General features: G+C 36.5%; 1 protein-coding gene across 9 annotated transcripts in view; it reads left to right on the forward strand.

Moving 5' to 3' along the window:
• The window catches only part of ATP2B2 (ATPase plasma membrane Ca2+ transporting 2), a 175,252-nt gene extending 162,470 nt beyond the window's left edge, over window positions 1-12,782 (forward strand). For 8 of the 9 annotated variants that reach the window (XM_054387362.1, XM_054387366.1, XM_054387365.1 and 5 more), the window contains one exon: window positions 12,471-12,782. In XM_054387362.1, the coding sequence (XP_054243337.1) occupies window positions 12,471-12,782 (312 nt within the window). Of the gene's footprint in view, window positions 1-1,658; window positions 1,746-12,470 lie in introns of all 9 variants that reach the window. The other variant, XM_054387363.1, reaches the window with a different exon arrangement.
• The last annotated feature ends 6,064 nt before the right edge of the window (window positions 12,783-18,846 follow it).

Raw genomic sequence — 18,846 nt, forward strand, 5'->3', positions numbered from 1 at the left:
ATGTTTTTTCTAGGTGCCAATGTGAATCTTAGGTGATGATTCTATTGTACCCCTATTCCATAGATGAACTCACCTCATGCTGTATTTTCATACTGTGGTGTTTTTATTGGACATATAATTTAAAATAACTCTGCTGCAGAAGACGCTAAGAGCAAAGCTGTAAAATGTTATAATGAGTGCTTAGTACTGTACACATTGAAATGGATGTTGTAAAGAGGACTCTCAAACACTGGGTCAGTGAGCAAATCAGCTGCTTCATGTCTGTATAGTAAAAGTTCAGTATGACAGCTTTACAGCAGTAACCTTTGATCCCTTTTACAGCTGGCTGTGATATTATTATTCCCATAAATACATGCAGGAAAATAAACAATGATGTCCAAAGATGACATTATGGGAGAGGATACATCCATACCATTAAAGATAAAGCCATATGAATTTGTTTATTCCTAAGACTGACCACAGCAGAAACTGTTAGCCAATTTATGATAGTGCTTTCAACTTGGAAAATTTAGGAGGGCTTGCACCAAGATGTGTGCTGTTTTACCTCTCCCAGCTGCTATCTTCAGAAATCTGGGTTGTGAGATACAGGTCTGGTTAACAGTGGGTTACTTCTTTGAAGTAGTTGGTTGAATACTTCCAACTGATACGATTACTGCTGCTGTGTCATGTTGTGGTTGCACTAATATTACAAAGGGGACATTTTGGTGTGTAGGGATTTGTAGCACTTTTTTACTCCTTGGTATTGTCTACTGCCAATCCCTGGCTTTACATTTGTACACAGAGCTTGCTTTCTTATTGGATTGTACTGGTGATAAAGGCTACTTTTAAATGCTTGGATCTTTTTTTAACTCATCTTCTGTGGTGATGAATAAAGGTATTCAGGATGGATATATCAAAGAGTGCATACTACAGATGTGAAAATAAAAAGTAGAAAATTGTACTGTCATTTTGCTGCAATAGTCAGTCTAGTTCCAAATAATTTTCTGTGTGGTTTGATGTGCTCTGTATGAAGATAAAATACTAATATTTTAAAATCTGTAATTAGATCAACATTCATTAACACTATGCTTAATTTATACAAAGTTTCATGAGAGAAAAAGATAAAATATTGCACACTTTCTATTTCATCAAGATACTATACTGACAACCCTGTTGTGGTAGACAAAATGGAGTAATACTTTCAATATTTTAAAGGTTCTTCTGGTTTGGTTGGGTGTTGTCCCATTCTCCTCCAAAATTACTATTAAGTGACTGAATTTTCCTCCCTCTGGAAGAGTACTCAGAGGACAATAATGTAGTAATTTTATTCTCAGTAGGAAAAAGGTGGAGATTAGTTGTATCAAGTATTCCAGTTTTATTCGCTTTGTTTACATATACATACGAAATGGATTTAAGTTTTAAAGATTGTTATTTCAAATCTAGTTGTTAAACTGATGCAGCTCTACTGCCTCCTAAGGAGCTGTTTTGTTTTATCCAGGAAGAAATTTTGGATCTTTTCATATCTAAAAAAACATTGAAAGGGACACTTAAAAGTAGTTATTTCAGTTGAAGTAAAACTGTATGCACGAACGATTTATTGTTTTTCATTATTATTCCTGTCAGTTATACAACTGTATCCGTACTTTAAGCAACTTGTCTCGTTCTTTCCTCCATTACAGATCGAAGTAGTCAATACTTTCAAGAGTGGCACTTCCTTTCAGGGGGCTCTAAGGAGACAATCCTCCGTCACAAGCCAGACCCAGGATGTAACCAATATTTCTAGCCCTAGTCACGTATCGTTATCCAATGCTCTTTCCTCTCCTACCAGCACATCTGCTGCTGCGGCTGGGCGTGAGTGTGTATTCTTAATGCATCAGACCTACAGAGATGCCAACTTAATGTAGCAGTCACTTGAGACTAAGCTACTTTGCCCTTTCCCATTTTGTCCTGTTATTTTTATTACTTTACACACCCCCAGAAACACATAACATGATTACTTTGTGTACAGTAGATACTCTCTGTGATTCATTTGAAGTTTTCTTAACTTACAGTTAGGACAGGAAGTTCTAGTCATTTTTTATCCAGTGTGTAGAGATTCTGATTTTATTCACTGTTGTATTTTCTCACTCTTATTAGTTCTATTTTCTACTGCTGATAAAACAGATACTTCAAATGATTCTACAAATATATTAAGCAATACAGCTTGTCAGGTAGAGGATCATTCCATCTGGAGGAACATGTGCAATATAGGTCAGTCAAGTCCAAGAAAAGATGTACTCTCATTAGCACAGGTACAGGAAGGAACAAGGAAATAAGGATCCAGCCTATGATGCAAGGCTAAGGAATTATGGTTTGCATGAATGGTGAAGGAATAGATTGGCTAGCTCTAATTCACTGGGAGGCAACCATTAAGGAAGGAAGGAGCTAGACGAGTTAAAGTACAGCACTGAGACAACAAAATAAATGTGGTAAAGTTTTTCTTTGTTAGAAGAAGCAGGTTTCTAACCACTGAAACCCTGGCACAGCTTTCTTTTAGATGCAAACAATGCATCTAGTGAAGAGGTAGTGAGGTGAGTAAATTTTTTTATGTCTGGAATTTTTTTTTTTTAATTCAGGACTGTAAGAAGCTGTTTCACAGCATAGGCTGCACTATTTAAATGTATAAAACTCTGTTTACAAGTTTGTCACTTGTTTTGGTGAGAAGTTGACCAAACAGGCAAACCAATCTTGCCTGGCTGGCCAACCGGGAGAGGAGAGGCAGACCAGAGACACACAGACAGCTCCTGCAGGATAAAAGGAAACTTGACCTTTCTGTTCAGTTGGAGTACAAAAACTCCCTCAATATGTGAATAACAAACATTTAGACATGCATTAGAAGCTTTGCTTGAATTAAAAGTCAAAGGAAAACTTTGCTTTTATCAGAAACCCAAAAAGCCATTAAGGTTCCAACTCTGGCAGTTACATCTTAGACAAAACGTCTATCTTTCCCTGTCTTTTCTTGGGAATTTTAGTGTGCTAACCTTTGTTCCATTAGCACGAACCATTTCAGGGCAGTACCACAGTCAAGAGAAGCAGAGTCAGTGAGCTGCATGCCAGTGTTATGCCACAGAGAGTGTAACCTGCTTCTGATAACGAAGAGCCCAGGTTCCCTCATTTCCACCTTGAGCAGGACACAACACTCACAAAACAGCCTTTCCTCCAGTAACAGCATTTCTATATTTGAGCAGAAAACAGAGAGCAGTTCATTCTGTTCTGTTAAGTGTTTCAATAATATCCTGTAGCCAGCAGTCTGAAAGGATAGATCTAATAAAATAGAAAATTTATTTTCCCTCTCTTCTCTCCATTGCAGGAAAACAACTAAGGATTGAATAGTCTTGTGTCTTGACAAAGGGTTATGGACTGAAGTTAATTAATAGGAGAAAGCATAATCTGCTGCAGCATTTGATGTCTCTTTATTTGGAAAAAATAAAACAGCTCTACAGAGCTCATCAGTTATAGCCACATTTATCAGTGAAATAAAAACCACACAATTGATTTGTTAAGCTACCCAGAGATACATATCTGCACTGCAGAGGCCTTTCAAAGTGATTGTTCGGGACTGTTTGTATTTGATTGCTGCAATACGGTATCTGTTTAGTATCAAACCAGTGTGTGCTTCAAATTATAGCCTTTAGGGAAAGTTTGGATTAATTGCTGCAATGACACAAAGCTAACGAATGACAGTGACAGGAAAGAAAGCAAATTTGGGCTTTATTTGTTAGTTCAGTATTTACTGTTGATCATTCATCTTCCAGAACCTGAAAAACTTTTCCTAGTCCAAATTTCATAGAAATCAGGTATGGTTTTGTGAACTAATATTTTCTGAGAAAAGTTCAGTTGCAAAATAAACATCTAGGTCTGCTTTTTCAGCTCCTTGTTTAAACTGTATGTGGTGGGACAGGACTGAGTTCTCTCCTCTTAGCTCCTCAGAATCAATTCAAGATTAATGATTACCTTCTTCCTATGGGGTAGAAGGGAATAACAGGATAATTCTGCCTCTTATTTTGAAGCTTTTCCTTCCCATCAGGAATCTTAAAAATATTGCATATATAGATATATTTGGGGTAGTATCAAGGGAAAACCTTAAAGAATAACAAAACCAAGAGTCTAATACTTGAATGGGCTCAATAAGAAATTCTGTCAGGAAGGTTTGTTTTCAGAGTGTTCAGTGTCCTGCAACAGTCAGGATATTTCAGATGGCATTTCAGAAGCTCAAACTGCAGAGTTTTGGATATAAATACTTGATTAAAAAATACAAGAATCATCTGATGCTCTATCAATAAGAACATTTAAGTCTAATTTAACAGAGCATTTACTTAAATTATATACTTTTTAATATAGTTCATTGTGACACCTGGCCAATTTGTGAGATTTTTTTTCTGCAGATTTATAATAACTTTTTTTTTTTTTTTTTTTTTTTTTTAGTATTTTCAGCCAGGTCAATGTTTGTTTCAAAAGCTAGTGCATGCTTAAAATGAAATCTGCCTGTTTGTGAACAGATTAGCAAATTATTACCTAAGGTTTTCAGCAGTACATAAATATGGCACCAACACATCTTTCATTGGGTTGTAGAATACCTTATTTAAAAGCAATTTATACAAAGGAATATTTACTACAGTACTAAAGTTTCTCACGTATGCCATTACTTTTTAACTGTCATGGTGTTTTTGCCATATTTCAGGCTGTCAGCATGAAATGATAACAAATGCTGCAGCTTTAAATAAACATAGTGAAAATTTCTGCATATTGAAACCTGGAATTGTATATGCTGTCATAGAAGTGAAATATTTATTCAAATAAAAACTAAATATGCAGACATTTAATGTACGGAAACTGTAAACAAGTTTAAAATAAAGCTGTGAATGTCCTGTCACGTGCATGAATGCACAGGCACGCATAGGCACGCACAATCTGATATCAATGGAAGGCTATTAGACTACAGAGTTAGAAGTGGATTTAGATACCAGGCTATCCCATGCCAGCTTTGGTTAATATGTATTTTATATACATAGCTTCCTATATTTTAATTTGGGAATACAGGATCAGATCCAGTGGGACAACGTGGCATCTTATTTACTTTTGAAGCCCAGGAGCACAAAATGTTAGTTTTTGGTTAAAATTTAGCTCTGCTTAAATCCTTTGCTACTACACTTTTTTAAGGAGGTAGAGGATGAGTAGATCTAACTGTACACAAAGTAAGCAAATTATTCTTTACCTTAATCTATTTGTATTTGGTTCTCAGACGTGGTTTATATTAGCAGTAGGTAACTCCTTCAAAAGAACGTGGTTTCAAATTTTCCAAGAAAGGTGCACATTTAATACTCCTTTCTATGTGTTCTTCCTCCTTCCTCTTATTCAAATATATGGTTAATACTATTTCCCAGTGGGAGCAGACAGAAACATCAGGTCCCTTACCAAAACACCTCCTTCCATTCATAAAAGTTTATTATTAAAAAGTATTGTTAAGAGTAGAAACCACTGGGAGAAAAACAAATAAACAAAAACAAACCCCACCAAAAGATAACCTCCCAGAGGCTGCTGCAGTTTCTATATTGGCAAGTTCCTTTTCTTCTCTTGAGGTCTGTCATCTTTTTCTGAGATTTCTTGAAGTATTTAATGAAATGGCAACTTTTTATTATATTAACTCTAGCAACAGTGGCCTCTAGCAAGCCACTTGTAAGGATGACACAGGAGAAAAATACACAGTGATGACTCCAAATTTTATGGCAGCTAAATAAAACCTTACCAAACGATCGGTATTTGTCCATTATACAGATCTCTGGAGGTTATGGGGGGTGTTATTGTTTGATTGTTTTTTAAAAAGTATTTTCAAGCAAAAGAGGAGCATAGCACCCTTAAGGTTGTATATTTGTGCTGGTTCATCTTTTGGAAGGATCAACAATCTTCTAAAGTGGGGCTAAGGAGTATGGAAAGACAACTTCCTTTGTTCTCCCTTTAATTAAAAATTAGTGGACATTTTTCAGAAACTGTCACTTACAGGTAGAAGCTTTAGACATGCAATATTTGCCTTGGGGTGGCACAGGGGCATAAGCATCTGCAAATTGTGTCAGGCTAACATAAGACATTCATCAAGCTGCATTCAAATGTGTAATACAGTCCATTTACTAATAGATAAAGAGAGAGCTCAGTTCAGCTATTTGTAATCTGTGGTATACGAAAATCAGATTCTTTGTATCAAGAAAAATTATTTCCTGTTCCAGAAGCCTTTGCTTTTCTATATTTCTTATGTATATAGTTTCCTGTAAGTGTAATCAGCTGGATAATTCAGCTGGACAGACTGTACAACTAAAACTTAAGATCTTAAGTCTGGATTAGATTTTCTGAAGAAAAATGGAAACCTATTTCTTTAAAATGCTCAAATCAAATCTTTTATTTTCCTGAATCTTAAGGCAAAGATTGCTGTCCAGTGTTGATCTGTGTTCAGATCACAGACCAAGTCAAGAGAGCATACCAGCCTTAGTGAAGGTATCAACTGCTTTCTGTGGCAACATGGTACAACTAGCACATGAATAAATGGAACAAGCAGAACGTAAAGTCAGTCCACATTCAACATTATGTTGCAGCCTTTGGGAACATCATTAACCTAGAGGCAGAGATATTCCTCTAAAGCATAGATATTCCCACTGGTTATAAAATCCTGTTATCACAATCTCTCTGGGATACGATGTGCAAGATCAAATTTAATTTCTCTCTATAGGGAAACTAATTAGCTTTAAAGTCTACATGTAAACCCAAGTCCTCAGCTTGGAGGACTTAGAGCATGGCAAGTAGGTTTAGACTCCTAAGAAATAAGGGGTTGTATAATATATTTAAACTTTGCCAAATCTGGCACAAAAATGTCAGCCTGTAATACTGCAGCAATTCTATAATAGAGGAGATACAGTATGGAAAGGGGAAGCCCTGTGTGTGCTTCTGATCTCATGCTCTAAAACTCAGTGGGATAATAGCCATGTGAACCTTCTGTGAAACGGGAATCAGGCCTGAGGATTTCACGGCATATGTAGGTATCCCATTTTCCTCTTGCTGCATGTGGTTTGTGTTTTCAGCAGCACTTACTGGATTTACTGCATATTTGCATAGAAGGAGAGTAGCACAGGTAATATAATGAATCTGTTTAAAGCAGATACCTAGAAATTATAATTTGTCTAGTTTTACAAATTATTTTATCTTTGATTTTGCTCAACTTCTGCTTCATACAATCCAGAACATAGTAGCCACCACATTTACAGGTGACTCCAATACATGCAGTATCTCCTCCTGTGGATACCTAATCTGATGTTATTCACCTAGAACTGGAGGATTTGAAAATAATCAACCCCAAATGTACTGAAGACATGCCTTCTATTTTAAAGCTTTACATATGCAATAGTACTTTACCAAACTCTCCCTGACCTTTGTATAGATATGGTCTTGATGTAGAATAATATCATTGCTCATAAGAGTTGGCATCTCTTTGCAAAACTGACCACTTGTTTACAACTTTATACTAATCACCTTACTGATCTTTCAGTATTGAATTTATTTGCTTTTGCAGTGCCCTACTCTCTACTGTCTGAATATTAAATGTGTTTGTTTTCCCAGAGGGCTAGAGAACATTGGACAAAAGGGTTCAGCAGGAGAGAGTGAAATAAAAAGAGGTTGTGAGTCTTTAACCTTGAGCCTGAAATGAATGTGAACCAAACTCAAGATACTTGGCTTATATGAAGCCAGGTAAACATTCGAGTATAAGCCCACACACTACCAACCGTATCTGTTGATGCTTAACAGGCCTTGTATATTTTGCCTAGATTATTGTACTTGGGAGTGAGATTCTGAACTTCATCTTTTTCTTCTGATGGGAAAAATTTGTAGTATCTAAAATTCTATTTCTTTCATTTTTCTTGCCTGATGCAGTATGATAAATCTGACTTTCAAGGTGGGATGAAACCGAAGAGTTTTTTCTATTACAGCTACAAAGAAGAAAGAAGTGGAAACTTATAGCAATGTCAAAAATGTCCTGAAGTGTTGTCCCCACAGTCTTTTGTTCAAAAGCAGTTCATTTTTTTCTGTTGTCTCCATTACTGTGAGAAAAGGGAGCTGTATCACACTGTTTGTCTTCCCTTGGCATTGTCAGTATCATAAAGAAATATCATTACATGAACTCTACATAGTTCATAATAACCCAAATAGGTTCTATCCATCATGGGTATGTCCCTGCTTTTACATGCTGTACAACCATAACAACATTATATGAAATTCATCCGCTTTGTTTTATCTTCAAAACAGTAATGTGAGCTTTGTTGTAGCCCAGTCCCTAAACATTTTTACATCAGCTATTACTTCAAATCTTGAACTTAAGCATGTATTAAAAGCATTTGTTGCTGTTGGGCCATATAACTCTGGGTAAATATTTTTTCAGTTCTTAGCTTAAAAATGGTACAAGTATTCTACAGAAGTTAAAATACCACCTTTGTAACCAAGCCAACCATGTCTGGGGCTGCATCTCCAGCACTGTGGGCAGCAGGTTGAGGGAAGGGTTTCTCTACCTCTACTCTACTCTCATGAGACCCCAGTTGGAGTATTGCATCCAGCTCTGGAGCCCCAAATGCAAAGAGGACATGGAAATGTTAGAACAGGTCCAGAGGAGGCCATGAAAATGATCTGAGGGCTGGAGCACCTCCGCTGTGAAAACAGGCTGAGGGAGTTAGGGTTGTTAAGCATGGAGAAGAGAAGGCTACAGGGAGAAATTCCAGGATTTGAAGGGGGCTACAGGAGAGCTGGAAAGGAACTTTTTACAAAGGCATGGAGTGACAGAACAAGGGGTAATGGCCTCAAACCAAAAAAGGGGAAGTCAAAGGAGGAAATTCTTCCCTATGAGTGAGGTGCTGGAACAGGTCGCCCAGAGTTATGGAGGCTCCAAGCCTGAAAGAGTTCAAAGCCAGGTTGGATGACGTCTTGAGCAAGCTGGTCTGGTAGGAAGTGTCTCTGCTCATGGCACGAAGGTTGGAACTAGATTATCTTTAAGGTTTCATCCAACCCAAACCATTCAGTGATTTTATGATCAGCATACTGTCTACCTTTACTTCAATGAATATAATGAAAGAAGCATGTTTTGTTCCTGTAAGCAATAATTTGATACACTGGAGGACAGATTATGCACAAAATTTTGAATTACACTGTAATGTAGAAATTCTGCCACTGGGTGAGGTGTGGCACTGTAAAAAAAGTAAAAAAATATTGAAAACATATATACATTTCTGAAATTGTAGAGAAATTTTAAGACAATAAGGTATCACCACCTCTAAATTAGTTCTAAGCTAATAATTCCAGTAAAAATCACTATGAACAAGCAGGAGCTATTCTAGTAACATTTAAATGGTACTGCAAGACTTGAACAGTCTGTGCAAAAACTTTGCTACAGATCTTCACACAAAGTGATGCATCTGCTGGCTGATTGTACATTCTGCAGCTGTATCTTCAGATTGTTGTTTAAATTATTCTTAGCAAAAGATGTTAGTGAGTGCTTTATTTCAGCAACTTGTTCATTCAAGCAGTCACTGCAGAGTACCAAACTCAGGGCCTGGCAGAAAGATTTTCATAATCAGTGCTCAAATGCCAGCCTCAATCTGTAGTTTTCCCTCAGTTATGTTGTTGCTTAGCTAGTCTGATTGAAACCTTGGTATTAAAAGCAAATTAAATGCCAAATTTTGATATTAAATGCAGTATAGGTTCTTTCCCTGCTATGGAACTTGGAGCCTCATAAACTGAAACCAGAAATCAGGTGCTCCCTTGCTAACCTATAGAAGCTTAAATACACTTTGTGCAATTGAAGCTTTACTGTTGTTGGATTCTGCTGGATCTGGTCAAGCATAATATCAAATTGCAAACCTTTTTGTTTAAGTAAAGACTAACTTTACCTGTATTAAAAAGAATCCAGCTGGCAAATAGAACCTAAATGTATGCAGTAAGAAGTGGCTGTATTCAAGGGAATGAAATGATATTGGTAGTTGATAAGATATACTGAACAGCTGCAGCTGGATGAGGTGACTTATTTTTGTGTAGATAGCAGAAATAATGGGTAGCTGAGCAGGAAATGTCACCATATCAGCCCATAATATAAAGTAAGCCTGTTACAAAGAGTTTCCTATTTTAAAATAGGACAATATAGTAACACGTTTTTAAGATTGCCTTGACAAAACACACTATTTTTGTCATTGTTCAGACTAATTAATTTGCACTTTAAAATACAAGATATAAAGGCATAGATAATGAGGGAATTAGCATGTCATCTCTTCTCCATGAGTTCAAATCCTATCTTCATGAATGCAAATGAATCTCTTATTCCAGTCTGTCTGTTCACTACAAGAACCATCACATAGCACAGCACAACTCAGACAGATTAAGCCCTCACAGAAGCCTGGTTTGTAATTCCAGGTGCTCTGTCAGAGGTGTTAGACACACTATGTAATTGTGTAAAATCTAGTCTTCTCTTCCTCCTGGCCTTCACCTCTGCCAACTTCCAAACATACTCTGGTTTCCTAAGATCTGGACAAGCTGTTCTGCATCAGTACTCTTATTCTGAGCATAAGCAGACACAGGAACTACTTTTGTACTGTGCCCTGCTGTTAGCAAATACATGTATAAAGAAAAGGGAGAGTACTTGGACTGACCAAAGGTTGTGTATCTGAAGATGGCATGACTGACTTCTGCTGTTAGGATTTTTAGAAGGCGATGAATATCTAAACGTAGAAAACATAAACAAGGGCAAAGGTCAAAGAACTGAAAATACAAGACAGCCTTTTTCTCAAGTGTGCTGATATTCTGTGCAACCCAGACAACTCCAGCTAGAGGATCAGCTAGATCCCACAGCTGTACCTCTGTGACGCCATGCCATTACTAAAATGCAGCCTGCCAACTATAGGAGGAATTAAAGCTTTCCAAATCACTGATGTCCTAGGCCAACCAATAATGCTCAGCATATTTACATGTAAAAAAGGATAAACATGCCAGCCACCAAACCATTTCAAATGTGTGTGGAGAAGCTTTCACAATGCCTGCTTGCACCTTTTCTGCCTCTGCCTTTGTTTTGGTCTCCCCTCTAAGAAATGCTAAAAATTCGCTCATTGGACTACATGGAAGTAGAAGGATAGAACTCATACTTAGCCATAAAACATTTGCCAACAGATCACGTTTTGCCATTCTGTTTTTTCCTCTCTGCCCCCTCACTCCCTTACAAAAAGTTATGTTTTTTTCAGCAGTAAACCAGCACAAACCTTCACTTCTTTTAAGAACTGCCAGGTCACTGGGATATAGACAGCATCCCTCCCTTTGCCCACCCACAGAGGACGTAGTGTCCCCATTCCACAATGCTCCTCACTCTATTCCTCTCATTTCTTACTGGGAACTGTCCCTAACAGTCTAATGGGCTAAGTTTCGGAGTTTATTTTCACCTATGTTCTTACTGAAGGTGGTTCATGCCATTAGCTTGACCCTGGCATAAGTCAGCTGACCTAGTCAAAACACTGCATATATGGCATAAATTGTGTCACTTCCAGCATTTAACTTTACAGTTTTGCAACTGAGACACAGAGAATGAAAAAGCTTGCTGTTTAACAATGTAATTCAATTCAACCCAACAATCAATACATAATTTTATTACATGTTCTATATATATAAAAAAGTTAAATGGCTAGAACAGTGGGTCTATACTCGAGTGTTTACCTCACATATGCATGAAGGAAAAATAAAAGTTGGTTCAACAATACTATGTTCACATTATCCAGGCTTCCAAGTGTAGTTGTTGTGTGCAAGTTATCTCTGTTCATGTGGTAACTGTGAATTTTTATTTTTCCCCGTGGTAGCATGATTATGCTTTAGTATTTTGTCTGCTTGGCTTTTTGTGCTCTTGGCTGCGTTCATTTAGGTTTTGCTTTAAAACATTGATATTATTTATAGTTTTTACACTTGGCTCCTGTGTGTGTCTCATACGTACCCATCCGACCATGTCTGTGTTCTGTGCTTTTCTGTTTGTGAAGTGTGATATGTTATGTGTAATGGTTTTTAACAATACAAAAGAGACTTTTTTAATTAAAAAAGCCTTCCTACTTACTCACTGCAAAACTATCAACATGCATGGTTTGACATTTGCATTACAATTAACATGGCTTGTCTTTTACTAGGGATGTACCACACGAGTGGACGTTCGCTTTCTTTAACCAGTACTTCCCATCAGTTCTTTGATGGCTTTAAACCTGATTTATTTTAATATTGCAGTTGGTACAGATATTCAAAATGCACATAACTGAGCCACTCGTTTATGCATATAACATCCAGAGACTTTGGACTTCAGCTGCCTGCACTGCCCTAACCATATGCTACATTTTTCACAAATTAACACGATGTCACCCTTTGAAGGTGCAACCCCTGACACCTCTTTCCTTTTCTCCCCCCAGATCCGCGTCGTGAAGGCATTCCGTAGCTCTCTCTATGAAGGTTTAGAAAAACCAGAATCTAGAACCTCTATTCACAACTTTATGACTCATCCTGAATTTAGGATAGAAGATTCCCAGCCCCACATCCCACTCATTGATGACACTGACCTAGAAGAAGACCCTGCTCTCAAGAAAAACTCGAGTCCACCGTCTTCGCTGAACAAGAACAACAGTGCTATCGACAGTGGAATAAATCTTACAACTGATACAAGTAAATCAGCTACCTCTTCTAGTCCAGGAAGCCCAATACATAGCCTGGAGACATCACTTTAGCTGAAAAGGTCACTGCAAAAAAAAAAAAAAAAAGTAAAAAAAAAAGTAAAATAAAGTAAAAAATCCACAGCAACCGAAATATATAAATATATATATTAAAAACATTGCTGGCTGAAAAGCTGTTTGAACTCTTATTCACTCTGAGACAAGTGAATGAATTGTTGATCACAATGGTTTTGGGGAAGGAATGAATGGCTGATTTACATACCCCCCCTTGTTCCCTTTCAGAAAAACAAACAAAAAAATATCCTGCATGAATGTACTGTACACTTCTGGCCCTTCTTTCTCTCTTTTTATTATTTTTCTTTTAGTTTTTTTTTTTTCCTTTTTCTTTTTTCCTCCTTAAGCAGGAACTGCAGAGGACTTCTTTCTGAGGCTATTTATCCAATTCACTGGTCTGTGAGTTTTTTGAAATGCTTGTGTGGCATGGACTCAATTGTATAGATTAATTTAAATAACTTTTTTGAAGTTGCAAAGCTTAACTTGCACAGTAGATTTGCACCAGTTGGACAGAGGAACTTAAACATTTATGAGACTATATATAGAGATATATACATATAAGTATATACATAATTAATTATATATATGTATATATCTATCTATATATATATAGTTATATATATATAAAGTTTCTTTGTTGGCATGTTGCCTTGTTTCTGCTCAAATTGCTCTGACTATTTTAACTTATTTATGTCCTAAAAAAGAATGTAATTTGTTTACAAACCTGTAGATAATATCCTTAACTATTTGTAGGGTTAAGAAAGCACTTCCTGCCGAAGTAGTACAAAAATGGCTCAGCTCAGCTCATCAAAAACATCTGTAATACCACACTCTGGATACTTTATTACAGCCGTGTTCTGATTTCTGCAGGATTTTTTGTTGGCTTTTTTTTTTTTTCTCTTTTGTTAAGTAATGTAGATATTGCTAATAAGTAACAAAAGAAGCCAAAATATAACACATTGGGTGTAGCATTGTGATCCTATATACAGGGAGGTAAACCAGGCTTCCTTTGTTTCAAATAAAAATTAAAATAATCAGGTTCCTGGTTTTTTTTTTTTCTCTTATATTTTTTTACCCCTCTAATAATCTGCTTGAATTTGTTTTGGTGCAGCATACCATAATGGAGGCTATTTCATTCATTAAATATGGCTTCCAGAAAATATTCTAAGAGAGCTATTCTATGAAACTGAGTTGAGTTTATAAATATAATTTAAAATAAGTTATATTTGGTTTGTCTATATGGAGATAAAGCTAATGTTGAAATATTGTGATATATTGTGTTAATCTTTCAGTTAGTGATTTAGGCAGTTATTTCCATACTACTTGCAAGGTACGGGCTGTTGGCATTTTGGATGAAAATCACTGTAGGTTGTTGCTTGGATTTTTTAAAAGAAAACTATAATTTCTGCACTATTAAGTCTGAATGAAACTTTATTAATTGTATATAGAGATATGCTTTGTGTGATTTTCTTTTTGTTTTCCCTTTTTTAACCAAGCTTGTCTTCCTGTAGTCACAAGTAATACCTTATTTTACCTTGAGCTTTCTACAAAGAAAGCTAGTTTTTAAACCTGCAGTATGGAGGGTGAAAGATGTTTTTTCAAGATGGTAACAGCCCTGATAACAGAAGATTTCTGAGCTTATATAATTGCTATGTCAACCACTTGAATGCTAAGCACTTTGTGGATCACAGATTTTTCATAAATAATTTTTGTATTTAATATAAAGTTTGCTTGGAGACTTTTCAGCATATGATCTTTTCCATAACTGTACAGTGCAAAAGATATTTTGAATTACACAATTGATTATGCCAGATGTGTTGCAAAACACTCTCAAACTAGGTTGATAAATTGATTTGTTGAGGTATTACTGATTGTCTAAAAGTTGGCTCATACAGTGGTGCATCTCTGCAGTCAGAAGAACTAAACCAAGCCAGAACACTAAACAGAGATTAGACTCATGGCCAAACTGCAGACTGAACTGGCTAAAAATGTTTTCAGGGTGCATCAAGACTATTCAGCCAGGTAAAACTCTAATCAGCTTCAATTGCCAGCTTCCGGACTTTTGTGTAGAAGCTTGAATGTTTTTGGCTCAAACTCTTAGTTTGCTATCTGATCCAAACTTGTCACTCAACACCAGGACAGGTCTCTGGAGGCTTACACAACTCTCTTCTCAAGAGATAGTGTGACCCGGTTCTTAACAGTAAAACGCTAGCATGAAAACATAATTATTTTAGCTAACTCCTAGCAACGAAGTGATTGAAACTGAGTCAGGATTGTTCTTCGCTTTGTAAATATGGTGATTAACCTTTGTATAACATGTATTGGGTTTCTATGGCCTATTTGGGATATCATATTCAGAAGAAACAAAAAGTGTTATCTATTTACAGGGAAGCCTCTAGCTTTGGACTTGAACATCTAAAGAAGCTATTAGTACTGGAACAATTTATTTTCAGCATCTTAACACTGACTGTTTGCCTTTTTATTTTCAAACCCTATTCATATTTTTTCTTGGTTTCATTTTTTTTTTACATTTTCCCATAGGAGTGCCCCTCCCTAAGGTACCATTTGCAGACTTGAAAACTGTTAAGAAAATGAACACTGCATTCTGTGTATATATAGTAAAACGTATATAAACTGAGATGCATAGAAAACTTGGGCTTTTGTGAGCAGAGACTGTGCTTTATGTATATGATAAATGATAGACTTTTTTTTTTTTAAAGCAGAATAGCTATGACCTTTCAACTACAGTCGTGCATCACAATTCCTTTCTTTTGTTGCTTGACCTCTCTGTGATGGGAACAATGGATCAAAAACCAAAATGATCAGTTTGTTAAAATTCCCTGCAATATATAAATGCTCGCTCTCTACGTACTGTACCTAGCAGCATGAGATTTGTGGACAACAATACAGTGGTACATTGGCAATCCATCCCACTAGGGGTTATTAATATATGTTCATTCATCTGTTTTTATGAATTTTTTTATCTAGACAATAATTGTAAATAAAGAACTTACTCTGTCTGTTCATTTAATACTATGCAAAAGGTTATGCTTTCTATTGTTATTCTTATTCCTACAGTGTGATGCTGGAATGTTTGTGGTTTCAAACAAAAAAACAAAAACAAACCAAACAAACAAAAAACAGACAAAAAAAAAGACAAAAGTAAGTAAAATATGTGATGTAAATTATTTTATAGTTTGAAACAAAATGATAAAGTTTTACTCTTGCTGCTTTCTGTCTAATAGATCTCTCTTGGCAGGAGCACAAGTGGAAAATTTAAAGAAATAAATTCACAAAGCAGCATGAACAATAATGGTCTGAACGTAACAGCTTTCTTTATTTTCATCTGAAGTCATTAGATCTAGGTCTGTATTCCCACTGGGATGTGTTAATGTAACAACATATGCAAATCTTTCTGGATTGGCAGTAAGAAGCCTGCCTAGCAGTCAGTGGTTACTTTTCCATTACACCCAAGTGATGAGTCAGCCCAGAAAGCTTTTAACTCCTGCTTGACTATGAGTCAGTGTGATGCCCAGAAAAAGATCTTGGTCCATGCTGTGGTGATGCCCAGTGCTGGGAATGGCTGATGTGAATGCTGCAGTGAAGCCACCTGGAATTACCAAGTGCAGAATAAGTAAAATGGATGAAGCCCCTGGGAATCTGCATAGATGAAAGTACTGGTTTAATCTCATTCCTAGGACCAACAGACATCAAAGTCTGTTTTCCTGTCACTTTGGCCCATATGCCCTCTATTTATATGTACTTATTCATCTCTTTCCCCATCTGTCATCATCAGGAAAATGATCTTTGAAACTTTCTAGCACTGAGGAGTTTAGTCCAGGACTCACATGCTACAATTTGAGAGCTTAAAAATTGTGCCTGTGCAGTGCCAGGGTGAAATGAGGGCATTCCTATTCTGGTACCCAGAGTCTTAGCCCAGAAATTCCTTTTTATTTTTTTCAGCTTAAGCTAAAATTCATGTTCTATAAACTGCCATATAGCCTGTGGTCATACTGTATTATTGCACTAGCAAGAGCAAGGTTTAGAAGTTAGTGAAACAATCAGACCAGGTTGTACTTCCCAGACAAGGTATGAGGTGAGTAACTCTCATATAATTTCATATTTAAAGGTAAAATACTTGAAATTACAGATTTTCCTATCTTCTCAACTAGATTTCAAACTTCTACCCACAAATCATGTATGACAAGAAATATTTGCCAAACTGCAATGAAATAATACTACACTGGGAGGAAAGTTACCAATAAATAAAAGATGTATTCAACACAGTAAATTCAACAAAAACCCTGCGGAAAACAATTGTTGGTTTGCAGATTTCTTGAGTTAATATAACTTTACAACTATTTTTCAATTAAATTGTTTTCTGCTTTGATTTTGTGAGCTCAGTCGAGGTGAAAATATGGAAATATTTTTCTTTTAACTCTCACTAATTTACCTCTATCTTACACATACAACTTTATTTACAGCCTTAGCCCAAGTGCTTTTGGCAGAACTCTTCATCTCTGAAAAAAAAAATGTGTGTTGAGGTGTAAGAGAGAGGAGTGGACAGTTCAATGAGTGTTAAGCCTTGTGTATATATTAACTTTCTGCCAGACTGAGATATCTATTTTATCTCTTGCACTTTTTCCAAGTGTTTGTCTTAGCACTGCATGGATGTGAGATATACCTGTAAATAAGAATAACAGGGAAGAAATTCCCCACTACACCAACTTCCTATTCTGTGCATTGAACAGAAGATTCAGAAAGGCAAATGGTATTTAAGAATATTAGTCCATCACAGCAAACTAAGGCCAATAACCTGGCTCAGAATAAGGATGCCAGATATTATCCTTCCTGTTCTTCTTTTATCCATACTAAGTATACTGCTAAGAGGGCACTAAACAGAAAAATCAGGTGCAGCTCATTGCAGCTGATGCTACACCAAGTGTCACTATATGTTTTTCTCATGAGATGCTGCACTGATAAAATAAGGGAGATGATTCATAAATAGTAGACAAAGGAGAACCAAAAAGAGAAAAGCCAGGAGAAGGAGAAAGAAAATGCAGGAATATATGTAGCTCACTATATATTGAAATGAAATAAAATCCTGTTTGATTCTTACTGGCTTTATCTAGACATTGAGCTCTAATAAAAAAGACACTCAAATAATATTCTCCATCTGCCATCCTTTTCGAGCCAAAGTCCACATTCATGAGTAGGCTGAGGTTCCCAAAGTGAGGTCTAGGCCTCTCACTGGAAAGCGCTGATTTACAAAACCCTTGCTCAGCTGTTACCCCAAACCTGACATATATCTGATCAGGTTGACCAGAAGCAAATGATCTCCAGCATCCCCTTCCAACTTCCCCCCCACCCCATTCCATTACTCTCTGATACAAAAAAGAGAAAAAAAAACCAAAACAACAGACCAAACCAACCAAACCAAATGAAACCAACCAACCAAACAAAAAACAACCCAGCCCCTCCCATTCCAAAAAAGCCCCAAACAAATCAAACACAAACCCAAACAATCTCAAATCAAAAACCCAAACAATCCCAAACAAACAAAAGTCAAACCCAAACCAACAACAACAAAAAACCTGCAACACAATTTGTGGTATTGGTTTACTTTAGTGTAGTGGCACACTGCTCGGGCTGTGAGAGAATTGGGGTCCAACATTTCAAACTTGCTGTTGGTATTACAGTATTGTTAGAATTGCTTTGGAGGAACCACAGAAAGGTAAGCACTAGACATTTTCTATTTGTGTTTGTGATCCTGCAACATTGCAAGACATTGACATAACAAAAAATAATAAAAAGTGCATACTAAAAATTATTGATGGCTCAGAGTAGGACTAGGGCCCACATGTAAATTGCCCTGATTATAAACTAAAAATCCCTATTTCTAATTTTATCAGTACAGAAAATCCATTTAGGTAATGCTCAGTGTTGTTTACCAACACAGCGATGTAAGAGAGAGGTGTGCGATTTTGTTTTTCTTTTTACAGAAAGGTGTTAACAGGCATATTATGATCTAACCTGATGGAAGCTGAAGAGAATTTATTAAACA

Source organism: Indicator indicator, chromosome 15 (genome assembly GCF_027791375.1).
Source record: "Indicator indicator isolate 239-I01 chromosome 15, UM_Iind_1.1, whole genome shotgun sequence".
Classification (NCBI taxonomy): domain Eukaryota; kingdom Metazoa; phylum Chordata; class Aves; order Piciformes; family Indicatoridae; genus Indicator; species Indicator indicator.